Source organism: Mauremys reevesii, linkage group 3 (assembly GCF_016161935.1).
Source record: "Mauremys reevesii isolate NIE-2019 linkage group 3, ASM1616193v1, whole genome shotgun sequence".
NCBI lineage: Eukaryota > Metazoa > Chordata > Testudines > Geoemydidae > Mauremys > Mauremys reevesii.
Genome location: NC_052625.1, coordinates 58,129,876 through 58,145,740, shown reverse-complemented (window position 1 = coordinate 58,145,740; position 15,865 = coordinate 58,129,876). Strand labels below are relative to the sequence as shown.

Sequence of the window (15,865 nt, the reverse complement as noted above, 5' to 3'; positions counted from 1 at the left end):
ATTTAGTGACTACAAAAGATAGATTTTTAAGTGATAAGCAAAAAATTAGTTACCAAAAGAAATAAAATATAAGCACACAGTCTAAACTCTCAACCCTATTAGACTGGGCAACAACTAGACTAAGAAGTTTTTCCTCACACCACTGGATATTGCAGTTCATAGTACACAGATTTCACCCTTGAAATCCGGGCCAGTCCCCTCAGTTGGAGTCTTCAGAGTGTCCTTGTTGCTTGCAGCATGGGTGGGTGAAGGAGGAAGGGGCCATGTGCTGGGCCTGTGTCTGTTTTATACCCTCAGTCCTGTGTTCTTGGGGAGTACTAGTCCGGGCATGTCTGGGTCATTGCTGAGTCTCCAGGCAAGGTTGAGCAATTCCCCTGGTGTGGCCTCATGCAGGTGAGTCATTGTCAGGGTTCCCTCCCCACTCTGAACACTGGGGTACAGATGTGGGGACCTGCATGAAAGACCCCCCCCCCAAGCTTATTTCTACCAGCTTAGGTTAAAAACTTCCCCAAGGCACAAATTCCTTTCCTTGTTCTTGGACGGTATTGCTGCCACCCCCAAGTGATTTAGACAGAAATGCAGGAAAGGTCACTTGGAGTCCCTATTCCCCCAAAATATCCCCACAAGCCCCCTTCGTGGGGAGCCTTGAGAATAATATACCTACCAATTGCCTTTAATATGAATACAAACCAGACCCTTTATCTTTGAGACACTGAAATCAATCAGGTTCTTAAAAGAAGAACTTTATAATAAAGAAAAAAAGTAAAAGAAGCACCTCTGCAAAATCAGGATGGAAGGTAATTTTACAGGGTAATAAAAAGATTTAAAACACAGAGGACTCCCCCTCTGGACTTAGTTTCACAGTTCTAGAAACCAGGAATAAAACACCCTCTTAGCATAGGGAAAATTCACAAGCTAAAACAAAAGATAATCTAATGCATTTCCAGTAGCTCCCTTGCTGGACTATGGTTGTTGATAGGTTTATTGACCCCTGCCCGGGTGTTGGTTACTTTCCTTGCTGTTGCCTCTGGGGAGCTAATATCTGGCTGATTTCCCAACTTACATTCTCTTACATATGAAGTTATGAGAATTGTGTTGTATGGTTGTCACTGAACAACCATAAACACAATTCTCATAACTTCATATGCATTAATGATATACATATATGGATAGAGAAATGACTTTAAACTGATCATAACCTTTCCCCTGATGCCTTATAAAGCATGCTTTTTATGTAAGATCACGATTATATAAAAATGAGAAATATGGAGGTTACAGGATGCTCTCCCAAGGTATCGAATGTCACAACCCCAACCTTCTCTAAAATCTCAGAGCTGGAAACCCTTCTGCTAGTGTCTCTGGTTTTCCTCCTCCTGCCTTTTCTCTTTCGTCTCTGCCCCTTATCAAAAAACTCCTTGTGTAGGGTATCAGATTTAGCTGCCTTTCGAGATTAGATCGTGACATCTCCATTTTCTTCCTTGTTTGGTCTATTCATTATTGAGATATTCAATAGAGTGATTAGCTATGTCCATCCAGTTGTTTTCCAGGCCTGTGAGCTTGCAGCCATTTTGATCACTTGACGGACAGGAGAGGTGGCTGATGTTTCTTGCTAAGTCCTTGGGTCTGGTCTGGTGATGGCTCCTTCTGAAGTGCTGAATACATGGAAATGGCACTTATTTAGCAGCTTGCTTGGACAGGAAGGCTCTCAAAGTGTTCATCTGGGAGATATCTGTATCATCAGGGAAGAAGGCTAGCAAGATACATAGTTTATTCAGATAGCTCTGTTTGGGCTGTATTTATGTCGATGTAAGGAGGAGGGGGATGTTTTTTCTTTATCTGTGACTTTAAATTGCTAGAGCAGGCTTCAATTCTCTCACTAAACCTTTCATTACTTAAAGAATTTTAAAGGTGTAACCACTTATATTTCTAGCATCTATCTAGATGCATGTGTGTGAGACCAGCTTAAAACTGCAGTATAGTGCCATCTCTCTGTTTTGAGTGAATAACCCTTTTCATATTTTCCATAACCTGATTTAGCTCCCCAAAAGTGGCCTGTTCGGTATGTTGATTGCACAAAAACTCATTAACCAAGGCCCGTTTCATTTGCCCATTAGCAATTAAACCTTTGTTTCTCTTGTAGGATGGTGGTCATGACAATAGAATAAACTGTGTACGGTGGCACCAGGACAATGGTTGTTTATATAGTTGTTCAGAAGACAAACACATTGTGGAATGGAACACACAGACCTGCAAAGTGAAGTGGTGAGTGAGACTGGTCTGCAGTCAATAGTGTCAGCATTACTTTTACACACGCCCTTCTTCCCCTCATCAAAGCATTTTGGTCAGGTCTAGTTGGAGGTGCCATATTTTGCTATGCAAGGCGTTTGAACGCTGACCTTCATGCCAGCAGGGGCTGGTAGCCAGCCTTCTGTGCTGAAGGGAAAGCTGTCGCTCTGCTGGGCTTCTGAGGGGGACTGTTGTGGCTCTGTTAAGGGCATAAAAGATGCACTGTGTCAAGAAAATAATTGGATTTGGCATTTCTTCAAAATCAATTTTAAAAAATATCAGACATTCTGGTCACAAGTCTCAGCAAAAACTATAAATTTGAACTCTGAGTGCTTGCTCATGTCCATTCCATATTAGGTGAACACCGTAGAACACCAGTTACGGAAAAGGTAACTGTCTTTTATTCAGAACTATTTTGGGGCTGTCTTCACAAACCAGATTTCACAAGCATTTAATTTAGAACATGCTCTTGTATTATAAAGTAGGTCTATTGAAACTCTGAAATGTGCTGTGCAGTACACTGTCTTCATCTAGTATTTCACAGTCACATAATTATGTAAATCTGTGTCAGCCTATTGAAATGCAGGCCAAGGTTTTCAAAAATGGTGAATACCCAGCATCTTCTGCTGACTTCACTGGGTGTGCGCTCATTGCTTCTGAAAGTCAGACCACTTGTTTGAATGTTTAAATACAGATTCAGAGCATAACCTCAGGCACCCTTTTTTTTTCTTTCTTGGTATGAACTGAAAATTATTAAATTAGACAATTGCAAAAGGCGGAAAATTCATAGATTAAATTGCTAATATATAGCCACAACAAAACGCACATACGTTCTAGTATAAAAGGGCTAAATATTTAAACATCTCTGAAATATGTCCATAACAGCTGTCTTAATTTGCTCTTGTTATATTGTATGCTGTGCAGAAAGCAGCTGGGGCAGCAGTATTGTCACAGATTCATTTCCAGTAAGGTACAGTAGCTAGCAGCCTGTCAGGTTGTCTGCATTACACACAACCATATGCTTGTACAGTTGCATGCCACAGTTAAGATTGTCTGTGTTAGATTATGGATATCACTAACTGTGTCAGGCAACCATGCTAGTGCATAACCTGTCTGTAGTATACATAAGGTGTTGGTGCTTTTGTTCACGGTAGTGAGGGAAATGATGCTAGCATGTCTACTCCTAGCTAGTGTAGACTGTATGCAACTGTGATAGTCCATGACAGATTTGTAAAATGGCTTACACCACAGCTAGTGATCGCCCCAGGTAATCTAGACAGGACTTGTTAAACTCATATCTTGCAAGAACTGAAACCTTTGAAACAGAACCAGCTTTAAAAAGTAGGAAATCTTAAAAGGAGGGTTTTTTTTCCCCCTCTCTGGTGCAACAGTAAGTATATTACACAGTTTTACAGAACATCATGGGATTCACTATTAACATTGTGTTCAATAGTTCATTGGTTGCTCTGACTTCAACAATATGTATGATATGGTTGCCACATTGGTGTGGAATCTGGTTGTGGCAGAGACACCTCACAAAATGTGAAAGGTTGTGTAAGCCTTTCTTTTTAAGTAATGCACAAAAATGCCCTTTTAGCCTGACTAAGAATGTTTTCAGCAGAACTAAGTTTGATGGAATTCCTCAGTCCACAGGATGACTACTTTCTATACTCCAGCATCCTCTTGGTTTAATAGCTTCATGTGTGTTAAACTATGGGAGTGTTTCTGTTTCCTGTTGCACTGTTGTAACTCAGCCACCACCCAGTGTAAGGTTGAGAGGGTGAGTGCAGGCGCATGAGAAGACTTTTTTTTTATCTGCTGCTGAAACTTTCTGTATAAAAGCTTGACCACTGTTAAAACTCTTGTTTTCATCTGTCTTGCGTTGTCTATCTCAGGCCTTAACTTAAATTGATACAGCGGTAAGGAATTGACTTATATTAAATCAATATCAGTAACTCTTAAATGGATTAACAAGTGTTGATCAAAGGTGATTTGCACAAATTTGAGCAAACATCTCAACTGCGTGTAGACAGCGCCTCGGTTTACTGCTGCTACAAAACCAGTGGATTTCACATTTTTCTGAGTCTAGAAATATCTGTTGGTTTTCAGCAGCAGAATAGTGGACTCTTGTGAGATGTCTCTACAATAGATATTTAGGGTAAAATTTCGAGTGTCCTAAATGATTTAGGAGCTCAAATACTGTTTTCAAAAGTGACTTGGGCACTTAGGCTGCTAACTCATTTTTGAAAATAAGTCTTGAACTGCTAAATCAAGAAGGCGTCTTACCCTTAACCCCAAACACACCTGATACTCTTTGAAACACAATAGTCCTGTTTACAATAAATTATTTGCAGTAAAATCTAATATGCAAAACTCTTTGGGTTTTAGGTTCACAAAAGAATTGGTAAGGTTTCATTCAGACTTTTTTTGAACCTCAAACTTTCTTCAGCATTGAAAATGACTCCCCCCTTCTGTAAAAGTGAGTAGTTTTTAGGCAGAAGCTTGTTCTTTCCATTCAGATTCAAACAGAACCAATGTCATACTCTTCTGTCCTGAAACTGCTGTGTCTTACTCATGTAATCCATGAGACAGTCAAGATGATACACTTGTGCTACGGTTGGAGGTTGATGCACATCCCACTGAAGTGAATGGAAAGAGTTCTGTTCGCTTCAGTGGGCATTGGCTAAAACCCATAAATCGGGCCATATTTTCTTTTGTGGTGAAGCAGCGTTGCACATCAGCACCAAAACAAAGCAGTCTGAAAATGACTGAAAATGAGCCATGGGAGGGTCACATTAGTTTATGGGGATCCTCTAGAGCCAGCATAATGGGATATGGGTTTGGGTAAGGTAGAATAGTTGTGTGAACCCAAGCAACTTCCTGAACCTCTTAGGGATGTTAGCATTCATTAAAGATTAGAGAAGCCTTCAGGCAGTTCTAATGTACACCAAGGGGACTGACCAACCAGCCTTTTGCACAGCCAGAGCAGAACAGGGAATGCAAAGGTGGTTTAAATCCACATTTGCAATTCCTTCCTGAGCTGTATTCTGCACTCCTCTGCTGCAGGTGATATTACTTAGAGGGTATTGTGTTCTTGGATGCTGAGCCATCCACAAACACACTGCCATTGCAGACCCCTGACAGGAATGAGTGGCTGCAGGGCTGGGGGAAAATGACCTATTTAATATGACATGGTATCCAGTCACCGACATGCTTAAGACACCCTCTTTGGCCCTCCTGTAGTTTCTCAGGCACTACTTCTTCCCCCCCATTCTCTATTGCTGCTGCAATTTAGTACAGAGCAGGGAGGGAGTAGTGAGCTGGCCATCTCCTGAATTCTCTCCAAGCGAAGTTCTTTTCAGAATGACTCGTTCTGCAGATGCCATTTTCTGGTTGAAGTGGTAGTTCACATTGACCAAAAGTAGCATAGTAAGATGTCGTATGAATCAGATCATCATCATCATCACGCGTACCCCAACATATACCAGGTACTTATCTATTGGCTCAACCCCGCCTGTTGTCGTGTTTGTATTTCATTTTGTTCAACATCAGTATCAATCTTCTAGGGACCACATCTATTCTCCTGTTACAGCACAGGAGGTATGTGACCATTGGAACCACGCTCAGCTACAGATGAGTGGGCTCCTGCCCTGTGACCTGCCATTATTGTGCTGGGTTCATCATTGTCCATGGCTTTCCTACCACTGCTATTTGTAGCTGATTGATTTGAAAATCTTATCAGGCACAAGAATGTGCAAATGATACCAACAGCTATGCAGTCCTCACCACTGTTGGTTTGTTGTGTTTCATGGGAATGGCCTGTGATTTTTTTTCAAGCACTTTTTAACTATTTGCCTTTTTGATATGCTAAGTCTGGAATCTTTTTGGAAAACTTAGTACTACAGACAACGTTTTCAGAAGTGAGTATGGCGTTTAAACTGCTGTGTCACTTACACACTTTTGAAAATTTTACCTTAGGAATCCAGAGGATGTTCTTACACGATTGTGTAAAGTCAGGTACTAATACTTATCCTGACACTGTCGTGAACGTTAAATCAGTTTTCTCTGCCCATTCATTAAGCAGAATGCCTTGCTGTGATGATACCCACTCGGTTTCGCTGACTACTGATGTGCAGTGGGGACAACTTCCTCTTGGCTGTCTGAGCAGGCTGGTGCTGATTGTAATACTGTGAAACAAAAAGGCTGAAGGCAGCAATTGCTAGAGGGTCAGAGTAGCTGTTTATTTTTTTTAATTTTGCAAAATCTTCTTTGAAAATTAAAGAATAAACCATATCCTCTTGACTTGTAAGTGCCGTCTTTGATAAAGCTAGCACTCAGTAGGACACTTAACCCTTGTAACATTGCATTATCATTGGTGTAGCTCCACTGGTGTTGGTAAGGGTGGCAGTGCTTGTGCAGACTTGCCAGCAGCAGGCTACTCTAGCACTACCACTAGTGGGAATTGGAAGTAAAATTCTAGTGTGGACACAACCTTAGGTTGTCACAGGGTGTCTCAGATTCTGTATCTCAATCTGTTTAGTACTGTATTGTCTTTAAAATTGCTTTAATGCCTTTGTTTGACCACTGTTGTCGTCTTGTCAGCTGGTACAGTAATTCTTTCAATATCTAGCTCACAATGTGTTTGGAATACAGAATATTGATACAAAGGCTTTGCCAATGTGCTGGTGTGTGTTGGAAATTATGAAATGTATCTGGAATGTGGGGTGAGTCTCTGAAGTGATCTTAGTAAGAGAGGGTGGGACTGATTTTGCCTCTCTCCTTTTGCTGCTATAAGTTGCTCTAACAACATGGCATCGGTACAGGTAGTTCTGTACTACATATGCCTGTGCATAGGGGTGGGAGGAGGTGTTCTCATAGTGCTAGGTGCTGCACAGGTTCTAAGATGCTGCACGGCCCTTATTTAGCACTAGGGAGGCTGCCATAAGTTACAGAAGCATGTAGGGTTGCTTGAGCCATTTCAGTCCTGCGGCAGCCCAGAATCTGAAAGAGACAAAGGTAGCATAAAGCAGCCTTTACCCCCCTCTTGCCCTGGGTGGTACTGCACAGAATCTAGCCAGATGTGTTTTGAAAGGACATTCTCAGGGTATTGTCTGCATTGCAGTCAGGGCAGTGAGTGCTAGCTTCTGTAGACCTACTGGTGCTAGCTGTATTCTAGCTAGCTCACTAAAACTAGAAGGGAGGATGCCGTGGTGTGGGCTTCGCAAGCCTGCCTGACTCCCCTGAGTACATATGTCTCTGCAGCTTGCACTGAAGCTTTCACCACCGCATCCTCGCTTCTATTTTTAGTGAGCTAGCTAGAGTACAGCTAGTGTGGGTATGTCTACAGAAGCTGCCATTCACACCCCTTACTGCAGTGTAGATGTACACTCAAATATGGGTACCTGTAAATTTTATTCTTCTGTGCCATTTCCCTGAAATAATTGTCTTTAATAATTTAAACAGAATAGTTGACTTCTTACAAAAGCATTAAAAGAGAGTTCCAAGTAGACATTATTAAAAACCATCAGTGTTGTGGTGATGGAAGTTAACAGTTAGTAAGTAAAACTAGGTGGTTATAGATTTCTTCTGTCTCAGTAAGTGCCTCAGCCCATCTCTTCTCAGATAGTTCAGTTGTCAATGCGGCAGTAAGCTTGTATGTTTCTCCTAATTCTTTCACTGGAAGCCACATTTGTTGTTTTTAGGAATTTGCAAAAGCAACACCATCTAATGATTAATTAGTACTATGCAGATACGTCTCTGCTTGGTTTAATGATAAATTTAAAAAATTGTGTGAGAAGAGGAAGTTGTCTCTCTTCCCTGGACTTCTTTTTGGCTCCCCCAGAAAGGGTGAATCTTCCTGGAGGAGCTAATCCTCATGCTCAGTGGGAACTGATTTGTATTCGTATATTTATTCCTTAAATAATTTCCTTATGGCAGCATTGATCTCAGTGGATTGCCCTGAGTCTGTTTGTTACTGAGTTCTTAGTAGCTTACCAAGCCAAAAGTACTACAAGATGTTTGGCTAATATTGCTTCCATGTAAGTCACCTAAAGTCTTGTTTTTGTAGCTCCAACACTGGAACCAACATAGTCCTTTGATCAGTTCAGCTTGTGGATTTACAGATGCCTGAAAAATCACAGCTAGGGGCCGGATTGTTCAGAGGTGTGAGTTTATCATGTGACCTGTATTCAGTGTCTCACAGTAGCTGCTCAAAGCATTTAACAATGGTTGCTTTCCTATCCTACATTGTGGGAATGAACGTTTGAAAGAAACCATATTCACTGCAGTTACCTGCTGCTGTAGATAACTACAAAGACATTTATTTAATTAGAATATATAAACTGAAGGCACACCAACAACATAAAAATCACGCTTCTGTCTGAAAATCCCTTACCTGCAGTTGTGACAAGTCACACATAATGTTAGTGTGATTGAACAACTGAAGGGGTTAAATACAAAACCTACCCAAAAGAGCAGTGGAAAACTTCTGCTGTTCTCTCGCCTGCTGTAGCTGCTTATTGTCTAACTACATCCTTGCTATCTGTCATCAGTATCACAATATAGCTCTTCCTTGCTGTATAGTTTCATATCTAAATATTTGATATGGAAGGAATTTTTAAATAGTAACATATGGATTTTAGTCTTAGTTTATATTGGTTTAAAACATTTTTAAATGTGCCCAGAGCAGAATATTTAAATAGGAAAGAGTCAATTTGGATGCTGTTTGCTTAGTCTTTTCCTTTTCTTCTTTGGAAGAGCATATGAAACCAAAGAACTCTGTGGAATTGAACATAGCATTGCCCGTGAAATGTAAACATTCCATTTAGACTTTTCTGTTGGATTGTCAAGGATGGTGTGGAATAAATTAGCTTGGTTTTGAAGATAGTCAACCTCGTGCATATTGCATTGAAGCATTTCAGAAAAAGATGTCTTAAACTTGTAACAATGAACCAAATGTTTATGATGGGGTTGCGTGGGTCACTCCTTACACTGAATGAACACTGATCGTCCTCTTGCAGTTTAGTGGCCTGTGTGAAGTGTGTTGGTCACTGACTAGTTCCTAGTGGAGACAAGTGTACATGGCAGTGTTTGACACTTTTATAACACCTTTATTCAAGGACCTCAAAAGTCCCTTAATGAACTAAGCCTCAACATTGGCACACAGCAAAATTACCCTATTGGGAGAGTCTGTCCAGAAAAAGTTGAGCACACTTTCTGGGGTCTGGTGCACTAGGAATCATGTACTACTGTGGCCCTTGCTAACCTGTTTTGGGTGTACAGGACTTTGGGGCAGTCAGTCCAGAGCCTTTCACCAGCATTACATACACTGAAATGGTAAAGTATGGGCCGCAACGGACCAAGACTGTGTGGCCTTTTCATTTGATGCACATTAATATTCTTGTGTGTAAATGGCTTTGGTTGTGGGGGGACAAAAAAACTAATTGCTGTGACACAACTTGTAGCTTCTTAAATCTATTGCATTTTTCTTAGCCTCTTCAGCGTTGCTGCTCTGAGTTTGAGATATATTAACTGATGCCCCTTTCCTTTCTCCCTTCCTACCTTCCTCTGTTCCCTTGCAAACAAAAATCTAGCAAATGGAAAGGTGACAATAGCAGCGTTAGCTGTCTGTGCATCAGCCCAGATGGAAAGATGTTACTTTCCGCTGGTCGAACTATCAAACTGTGGGACCTGGAGACCAAAGAAGTCTACAGAGTAAGTGAATTTTTTTTATATACTGGATCTAAAAAAAATCCTTCCCTGATTAAACTGACCTAGTGTGGCTAGTATTTCCTGGTGCAGCATGTCCCAGTTGTGTTGAGTATAAAGAAATAATTGTCAGTCCAGGGGCTACTGGAAGTTGGTGCTATGATGATACCTTCAACTGTGGTTTTTACTTGCTGACAGTTGAATGAGGACACTAAATTCCTTGGCTGTGTCTGAGTGTGCTGTCAGTAGCCCCTGTGCAAACCAACTATTAACATAAGCTTCGTATGGCTCATTTTCACTGGATGTCTTTTTTTGTGTGTGTGTGTTCTCCTAATTCTGTCTCTAGAGACATAAAAATAGACCAAACCAGCTCTTTTCAGATATGACAATGGACTCTGCCAGCAGCATTCAGCAGAGACCCAGTGCTATAAGACTTCAGACAGTGTCTTTCCAATCTTAATGTAACCAGTTACATTATTTATCTGTTACCTAGCAGGTTGGGAGGCATAGTAGCAAACATCCTATTAGGTACACAGACAAAAACCTGGTCTAAACACATGGAACTTAATTACTTGCTGGTCATCTCCAATTAAAAATAGTAGGCGCATTGACCAACCAGTATGCTCAACTGTAGGCTGAAAACGAAAACAGGTCTTCATTTTCTTGTAAGCCCCATGAGAAGATGAATAGATGGGGAAGTAACTTTGGGCAGTAACAGAGGTACCGGTGTAACACCACCTCTTGGGGTAGTCCCACAGGGGACTACAGAATAAAATACAGAAGGTTGTTGGGGAGGATGACTTTTTCTCTCTCTGTTTTTCCCAATCTGAAATTCCACCTACCAGTCTGTCTCCTTTCCTTGTGTAACCACTTTCATTTCTCTCTTGATGAATATCATGAGGTTCAAGGCAGCTGGATTCTAGTTCTAACTGAAAACACTGTAGAAACGTCTTGACATATTCTGTAATACTTGGCTATGACCTGTGCAGCTTGCATAATGTTCTTCGTCACAGCTTGAACATCAAAAGTTTACTATATGACTACTCTTCACCATCCCATCACAAATAAAATTTCATTTCCTCTAGAATTTCACAGGCCATGCGACAGCAGTTTCAGCGCTACTGTTCACCACGGTACGACCTCCAAATGAAAGTCAGCCCTTTGACGGAGTTACAGGGCTCTATTTCCTGTCTGGAGCAGCACGTGACCGGTTACTCAGTGTATGGTATGTAGGCTTTTCTTGTGAAAATCTGTTGATGCTCAGTTTGAGCATAGACTTTTCACAAAAGTGCGAATTGAATTATTTTGCTCATAGATAAACAGAAGGGTTATTCTGGTTTGATGCAATGATGATTCAACTGTGGTTTCAATTCACTGACAATAAAATGAGGATGTGAATTTCCTTGGCTGTGTCTGAGCATGCTACCTGTAGACCCTACTCAGGACTGTACTACATGCTAAGAACATTGTTACATGACTGACTTCTTTGCTCTTAGTGTCTTATTTTTAAAAAAGTGTGTGTTAAACATTCACATTTTCTTTGCACTTGGGGATTGTTTTGTACAAGAATCTTGACTAATTTTTTTTAGTAATTTACAGTTTGGGGCTAGAACATTCTTAGGATTTTAAGAAAACATATGATTGGCATGGTGAGCTTTGAATAGTTAAAACACTTTTTAGTTGATAAGTCTTTAATCCACATATAGCTGGGTTGTAGATGATCACTGTTCAGGGGATTTATAATATTGTGCTCTCCTTCAGTGATGATGCAGAGAGTAGCAGAGTAATGAATGTTTTTTCTTACTACGCGAAATATGTGCTGTTTGTGTCTCCAGGCAGATCAGATCAGATAGAAAAGACAAGAATGCTGTGATGTCTTTTACTGTTACAGATGAGCCAATCTTTGTTGACATAACAATGTCAGAAAGCAAAGAGGAGGTAAGAGAAGTAGTTTGAACTTGTACATTTTTGGTTTCAAGTTTTCAGTGCTGATTTCTTGTTAGTGGGGGGAGTGATAGCTCAGTGGTTTGAGCATTGGTCTGCTAAACCCAGGGTTGTGAGTTCAATCCTTGAGGGGGCCATTTGGGGAACTGGGGTAAAAATCTGGGGATTGGTCCTTCTTTGAGCAGGGGGTTGGACTAGATGACCCCCTGAAGTCCCTTCCAACCCTAATATTCTATGACTCTAAAACACTCTGGTGTGTGGTAAGCAAGGATGAGTGTTGAATGCGAATTAATGGGTTTGTTTGAGAACTGGTGTTAGACTAGAGAGCTACAAAGTAACAGCATTCAGACTTCCATCCCTTAAATGTTTTTCAGCATTCTTGTTAATAATGTGAAAATGTTAACTGACTCTAAAATTGAAACAATTTATTAGCAATCAGTTATTTGCCACGTCTTGTAGCACAAAATAAGCATGTTTCTTTCCAAAATACGGTTCAAGTATTGCCATGGTTTTCCTGAAATGAGGAGGCAAGGACAATCCCACTGAATTTTGAATGAACTACAATTTAATATATTGTATCAGATATGCATTCCATAAGTCAGATTTTTAGCACATTAGGATGTTCCGCAGGAAACTTCTACATAAAAGAATCGGAGAGTTGAAACAAATCTTATTCACAGATGACACAGCTGAAGCATGTTCCGTAACATATTTCAGTCTCTATTTAAGCCTCTTCCCTACATCCTTCACCTTCCTTCTTAAAATGAACTAGGTCAAGCCAGGCTTTCTACTTTTTCATCCATTACTGTAGAGATCTCAGATGGAATATGATATATTATATGTATACCAGTAATTGGCCAAAGAGGCATGTTATGGCTGACTTGCTGTCTCGCATACATGTTCTATAGAAACAGCCTCCATGTAGATATGCTGAAAATCCTGCTTTATTAAACACTTACCAAACCTATGCCTCTGCACTTGTGTCCAAGCCATTTTAGTGGGACTGCCTATATCAGTGGTACTTCAGTAGATTTAATTTAAGTTCCTACCATAGTAGCATATGTTAATTTCTCATGATGTATCAATAACTGGAAGTTTGTTCTCTGATCTAATAAAGACCCTATATTGTGACTTTCTTTCAGCCAGTGAAGTTAGCAGTGGTATGCAGAGATGGACAGTTGCATTTATTTGAACACATCTTAAATGGGTAAGTTGGTATTTTAAAAATTCAAAGTTCTTTATCTTAACCTTATATTTTAGAGGAACCTGGGGATACCGCAAGGCAGTTTGTAGTCATTTCCGAGTATGGTCCTGTTCAGGTCTTAAACTGTTACATCCTGGTCATAAGATAGGACCCAGTTGCCTCAGACACAATGCTTATTTCTCAGAACTTGTGTTCTGTAAAGTTGGTACCTTGGATATGTAACTGTGGGAGACCATTATCTAGTGGCTAGAGCAGAGGACTGTGAAAATTAGTTTCTTGCATTCTACACTCAGCTCTGCTATTGACTGTCACATTAGACAAGTTGCTTAACCTCCTTGTGCCTCACTTAACCCACCTTTAAAATTATAAACTGTTGAGATTGAGTTGATTGGAGAGCTAATAGAAGGTGCTGTAGAAAGGCAAAGTATTCTTGTTTTTAACTAAATCTGTTTTGATGAAATAATTTCTTTTCAGATACTGCAAAAAGCCCTTAACATCAAATTGTACTATCCAGATAGCAACGTCTGGAAAGGACAGTGACGCCACGCCAAAACCAGTCCCTATTCTTGCAGCTGCATTTTGCTCCGACAAGCAATCATTACTGCTTGTGTATGGAAACACCTTACAACCCATCATTGAGAGAGTGGTATGTAAAGCCTACTTGATTTGCAACCTAATGTTTTGTAGGCGTGTAACACAAACTCCCAACTACTCTCTGAATGGAGGAATTTTTAATGTGGACTTGCATAGCGAGGTAAAGCCACTCTTTCCTGTGGTGTGTCCAGTGCCCTCAGTACAGCTGTCTGAAAGGGAATTTTGATTCTGCTTTCTTTTATTAAACACAATATAGCTAATGCTGGGGGTATTTCCTGCTGTTGTTCCAACAGGCATTGTTGACCACTCCATTGCAGCAACTTTAAAACTGGTGTTAATAAATTGTGCTTCAGTTGAAGTTCCTCCATTACCCGAACAAGTTCCCTTGAAAGACATAGGAATCTGGTGACTTCAGGAAAGCAGTTGCTGTGCTTTTCCCCAAGTAACCGAAATTTCACTTTACTGATAATGCCTGATAAGTTATTTCTAACCTGTTGAAGTAGCTTCATGAGTCACAGTGGTGTGTTTAAATTATGTGGACTGTTTCTTTTCTTCCCCTGTGTTAGTCCTTGAACACCACCGAATCTCACATATGCTTGATAAGGGATGTTCAAAAGACCATGGCGCTTCAAACAGAAATGTCTGTATCAAAGGTGAGTGTTTGAAACATCCTAGTCCCTGTTCCGGCTTTATATTTATCAATACTAAACCTTGTATTTTAGCAGAGAAGATAGGGTTCAACATTGGTTACTTCTGAGGAGAAGTTCAATAACAAATAGCATTCCTTGAACAAAATGCATCTCATTGGCTTTTACTGGTCCTAGCACACAGTGCTTAGATGGAGATAGGGTATTGCGGACTAGGACTACTACTGCCTTCATCTCTATACTCAAGATTAGGCATCTCCAATTTTTGCCAGGGGCAGATCCTTGCATCATAACAACTTGCCCTTGCAGCCCTCAGTTGGGCAATGCTTGGGTGTTCTTGTTTTAGTATTTCTGTAAAATTAATCCTGCCTTTTTTGTAGATTCTTAAATCGGGTGTCCTGTCTTTTCTGTGAGGTGGCCTTCATATGCTCTAATTCCCAGGGATACAGCACCTGGGAATGTGAACTTGAAATCCTACACAGCAACGTGTGTTGAGACCATTTTTCACCTCTGGCCCATGTGCAGGGTTCACAGAGTATTAGAAGGAAAGGGTACCTTGAAGACACTTATCAGTAAGTGGCTTTTGGTGAAGGGTGTTGTTGCTGTATAATCCTTGCCCCGCCTTTGTAACTTTGGAGTCTCAGCTTTCTTCAGGTTAAGAATTTCTGAACTAGTATAAAGAACAGAAAGGCAGAGGCTGCTCCCCCTTTTTTACCCTGGGAACCCTGTATTATGGTATGAGTTGGCCCAGTGGACACTCTGCTCAGAAGATTCCTGGCTTGTAGACTCAGTGCACTTAGCCCACAAGTGTAAGTGTATAGAGGCGGCATTTTCTTAAACTACACTTACTGATAACTCTGAGTTGAAACACCAAGAATCTGTGGCACACTTAATTTTGCTGTATGAGTTAGCTTATTGGGTTTCGGACTACTGCTACATCTCCGGGTTTCTGTGAGCCAGATGTGGGCTTGTGTTCTTTTGTAGTCATGAAGCCAATGATAGATGCACCAAAGTGAAAGCTATAGGGAATCTTGGGCTTGCTGTGATGACTTTCGTCTTGGTTTCGCTTATTGCTGAATTCCATGAAGACATATTTTCTCTTGGCTGTCTGAGCATGCCTTCTGGAAAAGAGTTCCATGTGTCATGCACTTGGCACTTCCCTACGAATATCTGTAGCTAGAGTAGGTTTCAAAACCTGCTGTACTGTAACAACCTGAAACTGGAGTATCTCTTTTTGCCTACTACACCTAAATCTTACTGGAAGTGAGGTGATAGAAGGAGTTTGCTACAGTCATTATAGTAGTCTGTATTGGTGCACTGACAGCCAGTGCTACTGCTCACTGGGAACCTATCATATCTCAAAGCAAGAAGGATTAAGTCGGGTCAGTGCTTGAATGGATGACCTCTAAACAGGTTTCTGCAATAAGTGATTATTGGAATTCTGTATGTGTCACGCTTCCATGCATCCACACTGATCCAGCCT

General features: G+C 40.7%; 1 protein-coding gene and 4 non-coding genes across 5 annotated transcripts in view; all 5 read left to right on the top strand.

The window, feature by feature from the left end:
- The window catches only part of WDR43 (WD repeat domain 43), a 34,940-nt gene that overhangs the window by 8,507 nt on the left and 10,568 nt on the right, over positions 1 to 15,865 (top strand). The window contains exons 3-9 of the mRNA XM_039531771.1: positions 2,141 to 2,262; positions 9,879 to 9,999; positions 11,079 to 11,218; positions 11,829 to 11,931; positions 13,080 to 13,144; positions 13,616 to 13,787; positions 14,302 to 14,388. Coding sequence (XP_039387705.1) covers positions 2,141 to 2,262; positions 9,879 to 9,999; positions 11,079 to 11,218; positions 11,829 to 11,931; positions 13,080 to 13,144; positions 13,616 to 13,787; positions 14,302 to 14,388 — 810 coding nt within the window. The remainder of the gene's footprint in view (positions 1 to 2,140; positions 2,263 to 9,878; positions 10,000 to 11,078; positions 11,219 to 11,828; positions 11,932 to 13,079; positions 13,145 to 13,615; positions 13,788 to 14,301; positions 14,389 to 15,865) is intronic.
- On the top strand, positions 6,377 to 6,454 carry LOC120402478. The gene has a single exon (XR_005597259.1). It is a non-coding gene; the product is annotated as a small nucleolar RNA SNORD53/SNORD92 (small nucleolar RNA).
- On the top strand, positions 10,148 to 10,231 carry LOC120402482. The gene has a single exon (XR_005597263.1). It is a non-coding gene; the product is annotated as a small nucleolar RNA SNORD53/SNORD92 (small nucleolar RNA).
- Positions 11,335 to 11,414, top strand: LOC120402481. The gene has a single exon (XR_005597262.1). It is a non-coding gene; the product is annotated as a small nucleolar RNA SNORD53/SNORD92 (small nucleolar RNA).
- On the top strand, positions 15,420 to 15,498 carry LOC120402480. Its single transcript, XR_005597261.1, has one exon. It is a non-coding gene; the product is annotated as a small nucleolar RNA SNORD53/SNORD92 (small nucleolar RNA).